The sequence below is a fragment of the Onychostruthus taczanowskii genome, unplaced genomic scaffold, assembly GCF_017590055.1.
Source record: "Onychostruthus taczanowskii isolate IOZ18803 unplaced genomic scaffold, ASM1759005v1 scaffold166, whole genome shotgun sequence".
Lineage (NCBI taxonomy): Eukaryota > Metazoa > Chordata > Aves > Passeriformes > Passeridae > Onychostruthus > Onychostruthus taczanowskii.
Window position 1 is genome coordinate 356,218 of NW_024498862.1, and position 17,997 is coordinate 374,214.

Consider the following 17,997-nt stretch of genomic DNA (forward strand, 5'->3'; position numbering starts at 1 on the left):
GCCAGGAAATACTCAGCAGGAGACAAATTGGCAGAGACCAGTAAAACATTAATTTTTAAAACCAAAGCTGGAAACTAGGCATAACACATCTCCATGTCCAGAGGGCAATGAAATCTGCTACCACAGCTTGTTATGAATCCACCACATCAACTTTTATCACCCTCCCTGTCCCCTACAGAACCTTCCCAGTGACATTTTTTGGACTGCTGAACCAGAAATTGCAAGAGTACCCTAGCTCAACTCCACAGTGATGCTGAGCAGCTGAGAGACATAACAGCATTGCTTATACTGACACTGAATATCAGGAAAGCAGGAAATAATTTAGATTTGCACTTCCATGCTGCATTTTCTTCTGCACAGGGGAGACCCACAAACCAGAGCAGAAATCCACCGACAGTTCTGAAATCCCTGCATACACATTATTTAATACAAAACTCGATTCCTTGAAACAAACCTTTCTTCTTTGTTTTTGCAGATGCACTCCCCAATTATCTCTTTAATTTCAGGATCAGTAACTTTCTCAAAGCTTGCTGGCTTTATACCCTAAAAGCATAAAGAAAAACAATTTAATGTGAAAAACAATTACATTATACCTCTTAATTAAGCATACTTTCTCTGCATTTTAAAGGTAACTCAACCCAGGAAGTTACTATTACTTTTAAGTTGTTAGTCTTAATGCAAAACTGAGTGGAGGATTTAGGAGTACTATACTTCTAAATACCATTGCACTTCAAAATTAATACACTAGTTTGAATGAGCTCAGCCATACACAGGGAAGTATTCCTTTTTCTTTACCAACCTTTGCAAATTTTACCTTTATATCCTCTGGACTCTGAAGCGAATATTCAAGAAATAGCTAAGTTTAAATTTCAAAAATAACCATTTTCTGAAATTATCCCTTTTATGTTTTTGCCTCAACTCTCAAAGCACTAAATGAATAAAGACAGATAATCATGGTTTTCTTCAGATAGCTAGTACTGAAAATGAGTGGAAAATACCTTGGAATAGTCCATATTCCAGGTTTCCTGCCTGCTTTTTCATGACCCAAACACTCTCCAACACATTCCCCTCTAGATAAAAAACTAAAGATCAACCCCAAAACCAAGCAGGGAAGCAGGAGAATACAACATCTCTGCATTGTTCCTGAATTTTCCAGGATATTGTTAGAAACCCCTTGGGAATATGTGATAGAGCAGGTGCAACCTATAAATCTAGTAAAATCTCTGTCAAATGTTAGCATTTTTGCTGGGAACAGATTTGGAACAGCAACCTATGAGCATGGCCTTTCAAGGAGAAAACCAACAACCCATTGCAGAAGAAAGCCCTGGGAAGCAGAATCAGTGTCCCCAGGTCCATATTCAGCTACAGGTGACAAGTGGCAACGCAAGAAGTTCTTCTGTTTATTTTTGATGTCCAGCATAAATCACAGAATTAATTCATTCCCTTTTAAAAACACGTTATTACCTCTACTTACTAAACCAAGATGTACATGGATGAAAATATGACAAAATTTATTTGAGAAGAGATGATGCAGTTGGACCCTATCACTTAAAGACCCAAGTACTTCCAATGAAGTCAATGAGCAGAACAAAAAGGAAAGACAATTTCCTTTATCTAGAAAACAGAATGTGGTTAAGTACATAACTGAATTGGGAATTGAACATTTAGCTCCATACAAATCCTTTTAATGTTTCACTCTGAAATAACAGTAAATAATGGCTCATGCAGCCACAGATAAGGAGCCCTGCAGAGTGGACTTTTGGCTCACCCAGTGGATTAAAAGAAGAAAACAAGTATTTTCAAAGAGGGTCTGCAAGTGATACACTGAATTAAGTTCTTGAGTAATTTTTATGCATGAATTTCACTGAGGGCTGGAGCCTCTCAGAATTTCTAAATATTTCAGCATCAGATTATACTTTTATCCTTTTTTGAATATTCTGTTATTATTCAAGCCTTAGATTCTACTTCAAAATTCATTAATAATTTTAGATCAACAAACCCCTATTTGTCTTGAAATTCTAGTGTGAAATATGTAAATTGTAGATTTTGAAAAACCAATAATAAATATACAGAACAGTCATTTAAAGACTCAGCTCCTTGGTTTTGCTTCAGCAGAAAGCTGTGGAAATCCAGAGAAACCCATTTTTGTGAGAACAAAACAAAACAATCTGTACACATGGCTGGCTGGCTGTGACCCACTAAAAAGAATTATTTGCTTAAGCAAACCCAAATCTTACTGATGGGACAAGGGTTCAAATTCTGTGTATTAGAAAAATGTGTCAAAAGGCACTGGAATGCCCGGGCTGCAAAGCCCAGGCTGACTCCAACGTGCCAAGACGAGCTCTTAGGAGAGCTCTGATACCTGAACTAGAAATGAAAGAAAACAAAGCACCATCAAAATGTATTCTCAGCAGGACTCCTCTGTACCATAATTCACCTTGAAGCTACAGGTGTCTAGTGTGTTCTGCATCAGGAAGAAGGATAAATCTATACATTTCATTTCACTGTGGTTTACTATGAGAAAACTGATTTCCATATTAGCGTGACACTCTCCAGGAAGAAAGCATAATAAGATCTAATAAAGGCTTTAACCTGAAGAGAGGCAGGTTTAGATTAGACATAAGAGAGAAATTCCTCCTTGTGATGGTGGGGAAGCCTTGGCACAGCAAGACCACAGCATCAGACCACCGATGACTGGTTCCCAATACTGACCTTACAAATTGCTTCCACAAATAAAAAACAGCAACTCTTCCACCAACACTTTATTTTCCCCATCTTTGGATGGAACCTGGACTCCTCTCCAAATATCCACTGTGTTAATCTGCCGAATAGCTAAGCTACGAGTAAATGACTAAAACAAATGAGGACATAACATGCAGAGTGAAGTACTGAACAGAGCTGCTTTGGCAAAGTGTTTTCTCCCTGTCCCTGTGCTATAGGATGCTTTTCTTCCTTACTCTTCACTAAACTCTCCAAGGCCAGCTCACTGGGATGCTGCAAACCATCCCTTGCAGCACAGTGCCCCTGACAATGAAGGTGGATTCTATTTGCCATCAAAGGACTCATCTCATTCACCTAAACAAAAGCCATGTGTCTTCCCTGAGCATTCCCAAGGAAACACAGCACCAAAATTCAAAGTGTATTAGCTATACAGCCTCCTATAAATTAAAATAAATTCAATGCCACTACATGTGAAAGGCAGGGCTCACTGGGTGGCATAAGGGGCATAATGATAATACAGATTCCTTAAATGTTAAAATATATATACACGTATATAAACCAACAGCAAATCAAGAGATCAAACTGAGAGCTTCTCTGCCCCAAACAGGATGATTTATTCTGACTCCCTCACCACCACTTATTTCCAATCCCTTCTTTCTGAACCAATTAGATTTCTGATCTATTGCCCTCCAGAACAAGGCAGCTGATTCTAGAGCCAGACACATACAAAAAAGTCCTATCCCTCGTGCTGAGGGAAGAAACGTGCGGCTTATTCTGCAGGGTCTAAAAACAGCCACTTGCCATTTTCCATCAACAGAGCACACTTTGGAAGAGCAGCACATGATGCTCTGAAGGGACACAGCAAATGCCACACAAGTTACTGGCACGTCTGACCCATGTCAGTCCATTTTCCAGAGGCTTTCCTGGCCCTTAAAAGTGTCCTTCTACCTCAGAGACAGCCTGCTCTGGGCTACCACTCCACCTTCCACCTGAAGGTAACTCTAGGCTCATGTCATTCCTAAAAAAGGAAAAAAACTTCTACCAAAAAAGGCGAAGCCATGTTTCCAACTGAAACTGCACCCTGGCACGCACTCTCTCTGAAGTCAGTGAAATGAAGGCAAAGTTCTCAATTTTACCAGGGTTTTGCTCCATGGCATCACTGTGTACAATTATAAACTCATCTCTCTTTTCCTCCAGAATGGAGCTCCATCTTAATGCAAAGCTAAGAGGGTTACCTGCAGATCTAAGATCTCCAAAAGCAACAAGAAGTCCATGCAATGACACTGACAGCATTATTTGCCTGCTGTCATTGTGCCACAGCCGCAGCATTAATTCTGCCTGTCTGCACAATGGCATACAGCCCACATATGCTGAGGAAACCTTAAACAGTTGATGAGAACAAACAATATGAAAGCTTTACATGCAAACCAGAACACTGTCACAGGGAGGGTTGTTCTGAAGCACAGGTTGTTCTGAAGCACAGGTAGAGTCCGTCTCTACCACAGGAGACGGCCAGGAACTTTCTGGAGATGCAGCTGCTCTGCTGTGCATTCTGCAGCACGTGCCTAAGAAAACACTAGGCTGGAGCAGCCTGGGAAGGTCACAGATTCCGATGCTTCATCACTATTGTCTACATCAAAATCACTTGGCGGAATGATTAAATACAAAAAAAAATCTGAGTAAGAAAAACCATCAAGTTATGCATGAAAAATGAGATTACGGCATCAGAACGAAGGGCACTGCAAATATGCTGACCAGGAAATCACTTCAAAGTGAACTGTGGTAAATGTGGCTTGGCCCTACTCCTTGGGAAAGATGTGTTTTCTATTTATGGTACATATCCATTTTTGAAATGTTTACACTCCATCACTCAGGCTGAAAGGGCAGAGAGAGGTGACAAGTTGGAACAAGCACGTCTTGTCTGGCAGAGAAATGAGCCCCTCTGCACATTCCCTAACATGACCACCTCCTTATCCTGGACAACTGCAAACATACAGACACACGTAGAAAAACAGGAATGCAAAACTTAAAGCAGCAATTTAGCCATAAGAATATAGTCAGGCAGAATAAAAGGTCACTGAAATAAATTAAGTATAATAATCTTACACTACAGATGTGCAGAATGTGACATATGCTGAAATCATGTCTCAGAAAGGTAATGTTTACATTTTCTACACCAATAAGGAAGACCAAGATGTATGATCTGCACAGCCAGGACTTGAGGTGTATATCATGTCCTAGTAGCAGGCAAGGGCGTGGTAGAGTGTTAGGACACAGAGTAGAAACTACTGAAAAAGATATTATAGTGGCAAAACCCAAACCATGCCCTGCCTGTGCTGGGCAGCAGAGGGAATATCAGCTCAGTGGGACCCAACAGAAGGCAGTCATTCTAAACATTTTGTTGGTTGTCACTCCTTGATGCAAACTCTAGCCAGCAATTCCAGCCCCTATGAAGGCTACCTATCAACACCTCTGGTGGTTGCCACTACAATGCTGAGCCCAAGGCAGGACAAGAAAGTTATTTTATTTTATACGTTTTAAATAAAGGCATCAGGCAGCTAGACACAGCAAACACATTTCACAATGCACTGATCCTCAATTTGAAACACTAGAAATAGTATTTATATTTCTAGTGCAAAAAATACCCCAGCTTCATAAAGAAGCAAATGTCCCACTGAGAAGCTACAGCATTCAGGGCTCGGCATCCTCTCCATCCAAGAAGGTCAGAGCCACCTTCTGCTCCAGTGAGATCCCCAAAACTAATATAATACTGGATGAAAACAGTCTAATTCAGCCTCTTGGGTTCAGCCTACACTCAAATTTTGACTATATTTCAGTCTATAAGCCCCAAGGCTCACATAAGCTGCTGCATCACCAAACCTAACTCTTCATCCAAGTGATCTCAGAGTTACTTTGTCTTTTTGTAGCCACTGCCCCACCCACTGCATGGTGCCGGCTCAGGACCCCACACCCCAAATTCCTCCACGTCTTACTCACGCTGCTCGGAGCAGGGTCCCTGCTGTTGGCAGCTCCCCTGCAGATGCAGCTCCGCTGGAGAAGCTGTTGAGCCCAACAGAAGGTTCCTCCTAGGACAGAGGATCTCCCCCAGGATGAGGCTCCTCCTGCACCCTCACCCCAGAGGTCCACCCCCAGCTCCTCCTTCCTGCCTGACAGTTGTGCAGCTCATGGCATTTGACAGGGCTTTCTCCACTCCACAGGGAGCCGGTTAACCCTTTCCTTGGAAAAACAGTAATGCCAATTTTGCCATCTAAGGAATCCTGCTGCCTTTGCTCCCACTGCAACCACCCCAAATTCAGATGAAAACTGCACACCCTCCGTGCTGGTACCTGATGCTTTTGTCTTCAGCTTTCCCTGACAGACAGCTCTCCTTCAAAAATACCCCCTACAAGGACATCTCAGCAGCTTCTCCACCATTGTTTTTTCTATATGATAAACACAATCTGCCTCCTCTCTGAAGCTGCCAGTATAAAGCCAGTTTTACCAAACTATAATGATTTACCATCTAATCATGAGCTGTGTAAATGTTACTGCCATAGAAAATGAGTTGGCTCAGGCTTCCATCAGTGTTTAAAACAATGGCTACTTAAGTCTAAAAATTGCAATATAACATCTAATTAGAAATCTTCTGATTAATCATTATTCTTTGCCATCTTGGCTATTGCTTTGATAAATGAGGCTTAGGAGCCTTGCAAAGTCTTAATTACCAATATTCCAGATGGCTACGAGATGTGCACACAGCTTCCCTGGGTACATGGAGCAATGAAGAGCTCGATGTTCTCTGTGGCTCCAAGTGCACACACACCTTCCCCATGGTGATACTGAGTACCTGACTGGTCTCACATGCAGGACATGAGGCTACAGAGCCTGGAGTTAGAAGAGCTTCTTGTGAGCCATTCTGTGAAGCTCTAGAGTACAAGGAGGTGCCCCCTAAGCTGCCCACACTGGTAGCATTTAGGCCATATCTGAAGGACCATACCAAAATAGAGCCAACATACCTTGTGCCAGAGCTAATAAACACTGTGATGAAGAGCCATGGAATAACAACATGGAGTAACCATGTGGCTCTATGATCACAGAATCACAGAATTGCTTGGGCTGGAAGGCACCTTAAAGACCATCTCATTCCAACCTCCCTGTAATGGGCAGGGACACCTTCCACTAGACCAGCTAGCTCCAAGCCCTGCCCAACCTAGCTTTGAATAACAGGGATAAAGTCAAGGAACTCCCCAGAGCCATCAAACCCATTCCATGTCACTGAGAAGGTGCAGCATGGTTTGCAGCCAGTCCATGGTGCAGAGCATGGTCAGCAGCCAGCAGATCCATGGCTGCACACACTCACCTCCCTGCAACGCCAAGGGAGCTGCTACAGCCACAGGATGAAGGTAACTGCACTTCTGAGCAGTTTCCAAGGCCTTTTGTGGGCTTTAAAATGATTTCTGATGACTCTGGGCTGGAAGCAACACTCTAAGAAGAAATAAACTACCAAGCACCAGCCCATTGGGCTGTATTTGTGGCCGATGGAGACAAAATCGGCGACAAAGATAACTGAAAATATTTGATGTAGCTGTACCAAAACACACTCCAAGTGTAGAATTGTAAGCTTACACGTAAGCCGTTTGTGCAACACAGAGCTCAGACACCTCAACTTCTAGAACGCAGTATATACTCAGCAGTACCGACACCTCACAAAATATGCTTTTGAACCTTCCAGTGACAGGATCCAACACCAACTAAGGATGTGTACTCACACAGGTTACTTTCCGGTAGATTTGAGCAGCATTCTGGCATTCTGAGTAAGGGTATTCTGAGGTAGCCATTTCCAGCATGCACATTCCAAACGCATAGACATCCACAGATTCATCATAGTGTTCCTCGTACATTTCCGGGGCCATGAACTCTGGTGTACCTACACAGACGTACAAAGATCATGTTGATTTTTTACAGGAGTCCAAGTGGCTTTAACCACAAGCTTTTTCACCTTTGAGAAAAAGTACAACTGTGTACAGGTGCATGCAAGATAATTTCAAAAGAGCTCAAGCATCACCCAGGGAGGAAATCCAATGTCAATGTATGCACTTCCATGCCCATGGCTTGCTGACAATAATCCAAAGTGGGGAAGCGGGACAGAGGGGAAGCAGGAGAAAGCGGAGGGGGAAGGAAAAGAACAAAAAATTTCAAAAATGGTCAAGAAAATGAGCTATGGTTGTTTTGCTTCCCATACTGAAGTGATAGAATGGTTTCTGCCCGGCTGGAGAGAAGGTTGTGTACAGGGCTGGGGAGGTGAGAAGGGAAGAAGAGAACCTTCACCCTTGCTTTTCAGTGCAAATTTGCATTTTTTTTGTTTCCTCCAGAGATACAGAGTAACCACCAGCAAGCAGACAGCACTTTGGAAGCCAGTAGTATGACAAATCACCTACAGAGTCACGCACAAAACATCAAACCTAATTCTGTCACTGGTTTAGTGGGACAAATCAATGAGACTACTCACAGAACAAGGTCCTACTCAATAGGAATTAGGGTATCAGGAATCTGATGCAACTTGGTAAATATCAAGTGAGGCACTGGGAGCTGCAGCTTGGGGACAAGCAGCAACTTCCAACATCTGCAACATCTGCTCAGCAAACTACTCTGAAAAGCGGGGGCTTACAAAGCAAAACAGAAAACTATTAACACTTAGGTAATTCATTCCAGGAACTGCATTTCATACTGTAATTCATTTATTTCCTTTCTACCTAGAAAATATTAAGGAAGAGAGATCAATGCAACGGTGTGTATTGGGACAGTACAAGGGTGGTGCCAGGGCCAGTAGCAGCAAGCTGTTGGGATGCCAAAAAGAGAGTGGCAGGTCTTGGACCATGAGAAAGACCCAGATAAACCCTGTCTGTCCAGCCTCAGCACCCAAACTGCTCCCAGTCCTGGCAGATCCCATCAATGCTTTGTTATGTCATCATTAATCAGCAGCAAAAGCACAACTGTAATTTAAGTAACATAGAATCAGAAAAAGTAGTTCTGACATATCCCAGGATGGTTTGGATTGGAAGGTACCTTAAAGATCATCCCATCCATCCCCATCATCCCATCCACTCCAGCCACCTCACCCCCTGAGAAGCAGGGACACCTCTCACTATCCCATGTGACTCCAAGCCCTGTCCAGCCTGGCCTTGGACACTTCCAGGGATCCAGGGGCAGTCACATCTGCTCTGGGCATCCTGCGCCACAGCCTCATCACCCTCACATTAATATGTTTCTTCCTAATATCCAATCTAAATCTCCCCTTCTCCAGTTACAAGCAATCACCCAAGTCCCTAAAGAAACTGAGGAAATGTCACACCTGGAGGTGTCCCAGGTCAGGCTGGATGGAGCTTGGAGCAACCTGGGGTAGTGGAAGGTATCCCAGCCATGGCAGACAAGATGATCTCTATGACCTCTTCCGATCCAAACCATTACAGGATTTTTTGACTTGCCCTAAAGTCTTTTTAAATGGCAACATAAAGGACAACCCTCAAAAGTAGGGTCTGCTTTTGCATACATTCCTGAAGTAGACTCGACTTCACTCATGAACAAGCATTTTTGTAAAATTAATTTCAGAAAATTCAAGATTGATCTCTTCCCATGTTTATGTTCTTCCACCTTGTCCTTCCACCTCAAAGACACTCATTCCTCCAGCCTTAGCAAACCAGCCAGACCCATGTCATGGAGGCTCAGTGTAGTCCCTCTCTCTGGGTGCTTGTTACAGCTGTCACCAAGGCAGAGGCTGCTGCCCAAAAAGGGTTAATGGCTGCCACAGGAAATTATTTTGGAGCTGCTGCCTTGCTTTAGAAGGAACACGACTCAGCAGCAGGAGTGAATCTCATGAATTACAGAGCATTTAAAACAAATCTGAAAAAGTGATAAAGTCTAAGAAGCAAATGGAATACTTGGCACCATTCCAAAACAGGACAAAAGTGACATTTCCCCCTATTCCTTGGGGTGGAAAGGAATACCCACAAGCATCCTTCAACATAACAGCCCAGCTAAATGTGAAGCTGTTCAGCACACACTCAGCTGCTCTTGGCAGGAGCAGGTTTGCCCTGGCTGGGCTCCCGCAGAGACACCGCAGTGTGCTGATTTCACCCCTTGCAGACAATGTGAAATGCAGCTACTGATATGCCTTTAGAGCTACTCCCTCTGCAGAGGGGGCAGCATTACTCATCGCCAGTGTTTTCAAGCCTCCTTAATTCTCTCCTTGGAGCAGTACTACTCATGAAAATTATAAGCTCAGTTTTATTGCCAAAATGAACGCAGACACTTTGCCAGCATCCTGAAGCCCTTACAGCATCAAATTCCTTTCAGACATAAGTGTATTTTAATGGTGTTCTGTTCATAACTGATTTTACAAAAACTTGTATAAGTGTTACTAATATTCTTACCAATATTGGTATTACTGATGCAACTCCTTGTATTGGTACTACTGATACTATTCCCAGTATATCAGTATTACTGATATTATTCCCAGTGTAAGTACTTCTGGAATTATTCCCAATATTGGTATTACTTATATTATTCCTGGTATTGTTATTATTGATATTATTCCAATATGTCCCATGAACAATTGTTACCCTGCAAAAAAATTACTTGAAGAAATACTGACCCTCAACAGAGAAAACCAACCCCAGTTACCAGAAGTTAAAAATGAGAGAAACTTAACAAATATAAACAAACGTGAGTTCATTAAAATAAATTCAATTAAGCAGACCGACAGCAGCCAAGCACATATCTGAAATTTCTGTTGTTTTGACTTCACTGGTTCTGGGTTCCCTGTGCATTAAGGATGATACAGAAGGAAGGAGAAGAGCAAGTTATGATACCATTACTTACTGATTCCTATTTTTACAGGGGTATAGAGGCAACAGTCCCAAACCCACTTTAACTTCCACTATCAATCTGCAACTTAAAAACCACTAATGCAAAATGGGAAAGGAAGATGTTAAATAGACAGCCACAATACTGACCGAGGGAAGCCAAGGAGAACAGGAGCATTACCTATGACACTTTTGGCAAATGAAGCTCTTTTGAGTGTTGCCAGACCCAAGTCTCCTATTTTCACAGATCCAGTTGGTCCAGTAATAAAAATATTATCACATTTCAAGTCTCTGTGAATTATTGGTGGAGTTCTTGTGTGTAAGAAAAGAAGACCCTTCAGGATTTGCCGACACCAACTCCGCAGGACTTTAGGCTTCATCACTTTAAACCTCTTCAGATACCTGGAGCACAACATACACACAAGTGGGTATAACAGAAGTGAAAACATTTTGTTAGTGATTTGAGGAGCTTTAACAGCATAGCTTAACTTTTCTGAAACTCCATTATGGATAAAAGCCCCTTATTAGACACCGCAAGAGCAGCACAGAAATATCCCAAAATGGAATGAAATAGATCTTTTCAAAGGAGGAATTAGAGCATTCAGTTTTAGGAAGGATGCTAATACGCATTTTTGGTGCAAATACAACCAAATATTTTGAAGTCCAAGAGTTCAGTGATTCATTTAATGCAGCGAAGAGCTTTAGAATATGTTCATATATTTAGAATCAGAAGAATACTGAAGTTTAATTTTAACCACAAAACTTAGACCTTTGTACCATGCACCTGCATTTCTTTCTATTTGCCTGAAGCGCTGGTTGGGATGGGGCATTGGGGGGAGATGTAGGGTCTGCTAATGCACTGGCAGAGCAGCACACCGGCTGAGTACTGCTCCCACTGGGGCTGAAAATCTGTTCCAAAATTCACGCCAACTGCTTTATATCAGCCTTAGCATGACTGTCAGTACCAGAAGCTATTAATTAATACGTTTTTAGGAGATAACCTAGAGCACCTTCAGCTTCTTAGAGATTCTACCATTCAAGTGCTACTCCATTTGAATTCCCTAACAAAACATGCAAATAAAAGCCAAAAAGCAAGCACAAAACACACCCTGACAAATCCAGACGTCACAGGTGGAAGATGAAACACACCAGACAACAGCTTCGACTTGCATAACCGAAACAGGGAAGCGGGCAGAAAGAGATGGAGGCCAAAATTCTGCCCGTCAATCTACTGCGGTTCAAACGCAGGGACAAATGACAGACACCAGAGAACAGCTCCATTTTTTGCTTTTATCTGGAGATGGCTTTTTTCAGCATACAAAAGTAGGATTTTGCTATAAATGCCTGCTGCTATTCTTAGCCCCTTGCCAGGAGCACAGTACTTACGTCTTCAACGTTCCAGAGGTCATCAGCTCGGTAACCAGCACGATGCATCTTTTGCCTTTTGCACAGGATTCCCAGAAGTCATAAAACCTCACGATGTTTGGGTGCTGTAGACCTTTCAACATTTCTGCTTCCTCTTTAAATCTCTGCCTCTCTACTTTTGTGAGTTTTCTGTCCTATAAGCCAAAATGAGACATTATTATTAGAGACAGACAAAAATAAAGGCTCTGCATTGCCAGGGTATTCAGAATTTTAGATTTGTTTTATGCTTGTGTCAAGAGCAATTATAAAATCTTTTATGTAAGAGAGCAGCAGCATTGTGAACTAGGGCACTTGGCCTAAATCCAGTATCAAGAAGACAAAGAGATGCCTGTGCTATGCCATGCTCATGACAGCACTAATATTTCAGGCACCATGAACACACCTGTGGCATGATGGATCAACCCTCAGCTATTTCTTCATGTTTGGGTGTTCTGAGGCTCCTCATTCAAGGGATTAATACCCACAGGATGCCATTTCCAGGTATGGATATTCTCACAGCCAGGACGGCTCCCACTGCCCTCAGCTGCTCCTGTGATGCTCTGGTACACAGCACCAGCTGAGGTCCGTGCAGCTCACCACACTGGTTCTACAGCCCACCCTGTTTATCTCAGGTTCAATTAAAACCGTGTTACCTTCCAAAAAAATCCAAATACGTCAATTTTTCTATGTGTTTACTGTTCTGCTTCATTTTAGAGACTTTTCCCTTATTTTTGATAAAAGAAGTGTTTGCAGCTGTCCTTCAGCTTCTTGCATAGGCTGCTTATGCATGGAAATTCTTTATGTTAGAAATGTGAAAATGTCATGTTCTACTACTCTGGCTTTCCTCAGGAATTTCAGGGCATTTCCCACAAGCTCCAGGCTGTGACGTGACCCTGTCCAGCGCATGCAGAGCCTCTCTGTCTCTCCCATGGCTCAAGAGAAGCTCCGGGGCTGCTGGGACCTCCCCAGCACATGGAGACCTCAAACAGGCAGCCCGGCCACTCGCTTCAACCTCCCAGGATGATGAAACAGAGCAGCAGGGGAGTTCCAACCCAGACCCCACCATCATGCCTGCCTGGTTTGCCCCCCTTGGCCAAAGCACTGCCCACCCCTGCCCTAGAAATGGAGATTTTGGGATCTTTAGAAGGTGCCCTTACTCAGAAAGCCAAAGGCTCACCAATCCCCAAGATTAATTAGTTCATATTTTAACCTCAGACTTCCTTCTTTTCTCAAGTCACTTAGGCACGTCTACATGAGCTGCAGTCCTATGCACACAGAGTGAATTAAACGGGAACAGAGCTGACTTGTAGCCAAGATGCAAAAGCATCAGCCACTGCCATTTCCACACTCTGTCCTCACCCACAATCCCAGACAGTTCAAGATGGGAATGAGAATTCCCATGGCTACGAACGTTTCACACGGAGACTTCATCAGAGGAAACAGTGTTGGAACCTTAATTTGGCTCTTGGAGGATGACAAAACCCTGCCACAGTGCTGTGTGTGCATGGGGGGAGCATTCCCATTGGCACTGAGGCTGTTCAGGGTGCTCTCTGCTCCCTCTGAGATCCGTGGAGCAGCATCAGAGCAAACCCTGCCCAAGCAGCAGCAGCAGCTGCCCTGGACTGGGCTGTGCAGGGTGCCTGCAATAACCTGGCCTGGGTCCCCAGGGCAGTCAGAGCCCCCCATGCTCCATAGGGACAGCAGCACATGGAATGCCCACAGCCGAGCCAGGCAGCACCTCTGTTGCTCTGCACTAGCCGCCTTTCTTCTAAAGCAAAAAAATAAAGCCAAAAAAAAACCCCAGGCTGTCTAACGAGTCAGGAAAGAAGAGCCACAGAACTGCTCCCAAATCCATCACTTCTTCCCTACTGCTGAGTTTCCTTCTAATTTAAAACCTGTAGAATAAACCAGACACACTGCTGTTACGAAGGAGAAGGATCAAGTCCTCATTCTAGGCAGGAAGAGCAGAGTGGGAGCTGGCAGAGGAAAGGAAAGGTGGCCACATAGATCCAGCAGATTTGCAAAAACTTTCCAATGTGGGGAAAACAAAAAAGGAAAAAAAAAAAAAAAAAAAGGTAATACCATAGTGCTTGACTCGTTTCTGAGCACTGTGAGAACTTTTCCACTGCTACTTTATTGGTAGCTTTTAAAACTATCCTTCAGCACACAACCGTATTCTGTATATTCTACATATTATGAGCAGGATAATTTTGGCAACTGCAACAAAGTGATTCTGAAAGGCAAATGTGTGTTTTATTTGTAATTACAGTAGAAAAAATCTGGATTTTTTTTTTTTTTTCATCAGATTGATGAAAAAGCATTGAGCACTGTTGAAGAATTGAGCATTGTCTTCCAGCTGGAGAGGCAAGGGCGCGGGCAGAGCGGTCACTCCTGCGGCTGCAGCCTCCACCACGGGAGGGTCTCCAGTGCCACCAGGGCTCCTTGAAATTCCTCCAGGCTGAACCTGACAGAGGAGTCGCTGGCAAAAACATAAGCTGATTCTGAAAGGGCTTAAGGGGCAAAGTGTTTTCTACTCTGAAGCAGCAGACACACTGGTTTAACTGCATGACTCACTCAGGGTTTAATCCAAACCCAAGAAACCTTCACTGGGATCACAGACACTCATTCCCCATAGCATAATCCACACAAGGCAAAATGTCCTCATCCTGAAGCTAAGGGTGCAAGCCTGAAACAACCTCTAGGCATTACATTTTAAGATAGAGAACAGGATTGTTTGGAAAGGTCATGACAAAGAAAGGTGGTCATAGACTCATGGAATAGTTTGGGTTGGAAGGGGCCCTAAAGATCATCTGGGTATGAGACAGAAATTGTTTCCTGTGAGGGTGGGCAGGCCCTGGCACAGGGTGCCCAGAGCAGCTGTGGCTGCCCCTGGATCCCTGGCATTGCCAAAGGCCAGACTGGACAGGGTTTGGAGCAGTCTGGGACAGTGGAAGGGGTCCCTGCCCATGGCAGGGGTGGCACTGGATGGGATTTAAGGTCCCTTCAAAGCCAAACCATTCTGTGATTCCATGAATTTCCAATTAGCACTTTAGAGCCTCAATTTTGGTAAATCCCACACTCATTTAAACTGTATTAACATGATGTTTGAAGCAGGAAGATACAAAGAAGTGAATATCCTATCTATAATCAAATTTCTGCTAATCTAACACATGTATGTTCTCTGCTTCTCCCTACTCATCACAGCCAGGGGCAAAAAAAAAGCTTCTCTCTGTTAATATAAAATTTACCTCTTCATTAAGTTCCTTATGGGGAACAACAGCAAAGACAGGAATTTTAGTAAGTAAATGTGCTAACAAAAGGAAAGGGAAAACTTACTAATTAAATTTCTGGAATGACACTCAAATTAACAGCAGGAACATGTTCAGTTAGTCATCCCCAAGCATCATTTCCTCCAGGTTGTAACATATGGGCTCTGACTAAGGATCTGAAAATTATACAAGCAGGAGACTGGCTTTCACCTGAGCCTTCAGATTTCCAAGATTAACAGACAAGGTCAAGTTTCTTGCCTAATTCCTTACAAGGAGCAAACAGATTTGGGAATGAACTCCATCCCCCCACCATGAAGAAAAGGGCTCTTGCAAAGAAGATTACGTAAATTTTTCAGATTCAATGCATAGAACCATGTAGGAGCAGGGTCTGGAGCACAGCTGTTGCAAACTAGAAAGTTGTGTTGCTTTGCACTTTCACAGAAATTTTTTAATTTTCTCCTTTTAAAGTCTTGAATTTTCACTAACGTTAAAAAATTTTAAACTACTTTAAACACTTGGATATCTTACCTACTTCCTGGCCTAAGGACTTCTGTGTCCAGCTAGCCTATAAATAATGTTTTCTTGAGAGTTTTGTGTTTTGTTTTTAAATTCTTAAACTGACATAGCTGCATTTACTGATGGCTATTTCATTTTCTCTCATTTTGAACAGATGAAGGCCTGACTGTAAGGCAAGGAGGAGCATTAGGTCAGAAACAAGGGCAGGGCTCACCTCCATCATGCAGAAGCCTGACCCATGCTGGTGACAAAGAAAGAAAAAACAGAGGCACTTCTTAGCCAGGGACAGAAATCAAATACCTACATCAGCAGAATGAACATTCCATTTTCACATCTGCATTCCAAGTACGTACTTTTGCTCATGTACCACAACTACTCTTCTAATCAGAGATGGCCTCGAGTGTGAAATCAGCCATGGGACCCACTGCCAGCTGTCTCCTGTGGAACTGTCGGTTTCCCGTGGATTTATGGACAGATGCACAGTTCTGCTTTCATGTACCAGTCCTGTATCTTTAGTATTATCCTGCCCATGTCATAAATGTTTAATAGCATCCAGGACCTTTCATTCCCACACCCCATATACTCAGTTTTAAGCACTTATCACTTACAGTAATCCTAAAGGATAAAATCCCCTCTCTGTGAACAAACAGTACATGCCATGAGACAACTTGCAAATCAAGAAAAAAGATTATACAGCTTCATTCCCTATCAGAATCCTGCCAACATTCTTCTTCAGTCAGTAACTCGCGGCCAAGTTACAGCCTGCTATTTGTCAGCAGCACTACTGAAGCACAGGGAGATTTACCCAGGGGGAACTCATTTTCCAAAGGCATTAAAGCAGTCCTTGTCCCCATGGATACTCACAATTCAGTGAACAGGAGCTCTGGAACAGGCTGAGGAAGATTTACTTATTTGCCTGAGTCATTGCTAGAAATCTATGGAAAATTAGGAATTGAATTCAGACCTTTATGGCTAAATTTGGCACAGGAGAAGAGGCTGAGTGTGCTTTATTGCTAGATGCAATCACAGCTTGCTGCTTTCTAAATTGATTAAGGCATACCTCAAAGCCTTACAGAAGAACAGTGGGATTCACATCTTCTACTGAACCTCAGAACTCATTGTGCAATGATGACAGGATGAAGGGGAATGAACAGCCCAAATCTCCAATCCCAAAAGAGCCACAAGCACACCCAAGAAACACAACACCATGGTCGGGCCATGCGTTTTAGAGGTGAAAACCTCCTAATACCACAGCCAGAGTGTGTTTTACAGGTGAAAAACCTCTCAACATAACCACACCATGACAACTGATGCTTAAACAAAAGAAGTTCTTGTCACTAGCAATTAAATTAATTTCCAGTAGTATCTCCTTAACGTCCTAAATTACCAGTGCTTCACAGGTTCCACATAAGCTTCTGATTGCAGATGACATATCAAAACAGTTCTGACTTGCCTCACAAAACACCTTTTTCAAAGGAAACTCTGAAATCAATGTAAAGAAAGCTCCACAACACCAGGCCCCCCCTGAAAGAAAAAGCCCTAACCACAAAAAAAAAAAAAAACACTTCAGGCATGTCATGAGAACCTGGTGTTTCAGTATTTTCTGGAATCCCATCTGAGCCCAGCATTTACTGAAGTTAAAGCAACCATTGGCTGTGTTTTTAAAACGTGTTTTGCTTCACCTACTTCCTGTAACCCACAAACACAGTAACTGGGCAGGTAAATTAACCTCGCTCCAGTTCTGGACTTGTCAGCACAGGAGGGATACTCCAGCTATCCCTTGGAAGCGCAGTCTTGGGCTGGCCCACAGCAGGAGTGGAGAGCGACATTTCAGTGCTGCTGCCTAAAATATCACCTTCAGAGAGATGGAAATGGGGGAGAGGAGCCAGAGAGAATCCACTGCCCTTGAAGGGCTGTGCTTCCCGGTGTGCTGTGAGCATTAAAAACTGCCTCAGCACCAGCCCAGAGTGCTCATGTGCTGGGACAAGCCAGCTTGTGCTTCTTCCATCTCACCTCCTTACTCTAGGGCAGTTTGCAAATTAACTTATTGCATAGGTATGAAATCCCCTTATATTTTCTGGTCTAGTGGAAGGTCACAGGGATTGAAAGATGATCTCTGAGGTCACTTGCAACTCAAACCATTCAAGGATTCTATGATTCTCTTTGCTGTGTGTTTGCTGCACAGACATGATATTTTTCCTAAAGAGAGATGTAACTCCTTGACC

At 43.1% G+C, this 17,997-nt stretch overlaps 1 protein-coding gene across 1 annotated transcript in view; it reads right to left on the reverse strand.

The window, feature by feature from the left end:
• Positions 1-17,997, reverse strand: part of WNK2 (WNK lysine deficient protein kinase 2) — an 88,915-nt gene that overhangs the window by 42,281 nt on the left and 28,637 nt on the right. The window contains 4 exon segments of the mRNA XM_041399612.1: positions 455-543; positions 7,491-7,648; positions 10,765-10,985; positions 11,970-12,142. Coding sequence (XP_041255546.1) covers positions 455-543; positions 7,491-7,648; positions 10,765-10,985; positions 11,970-12,142 — 641 coding nt within the window.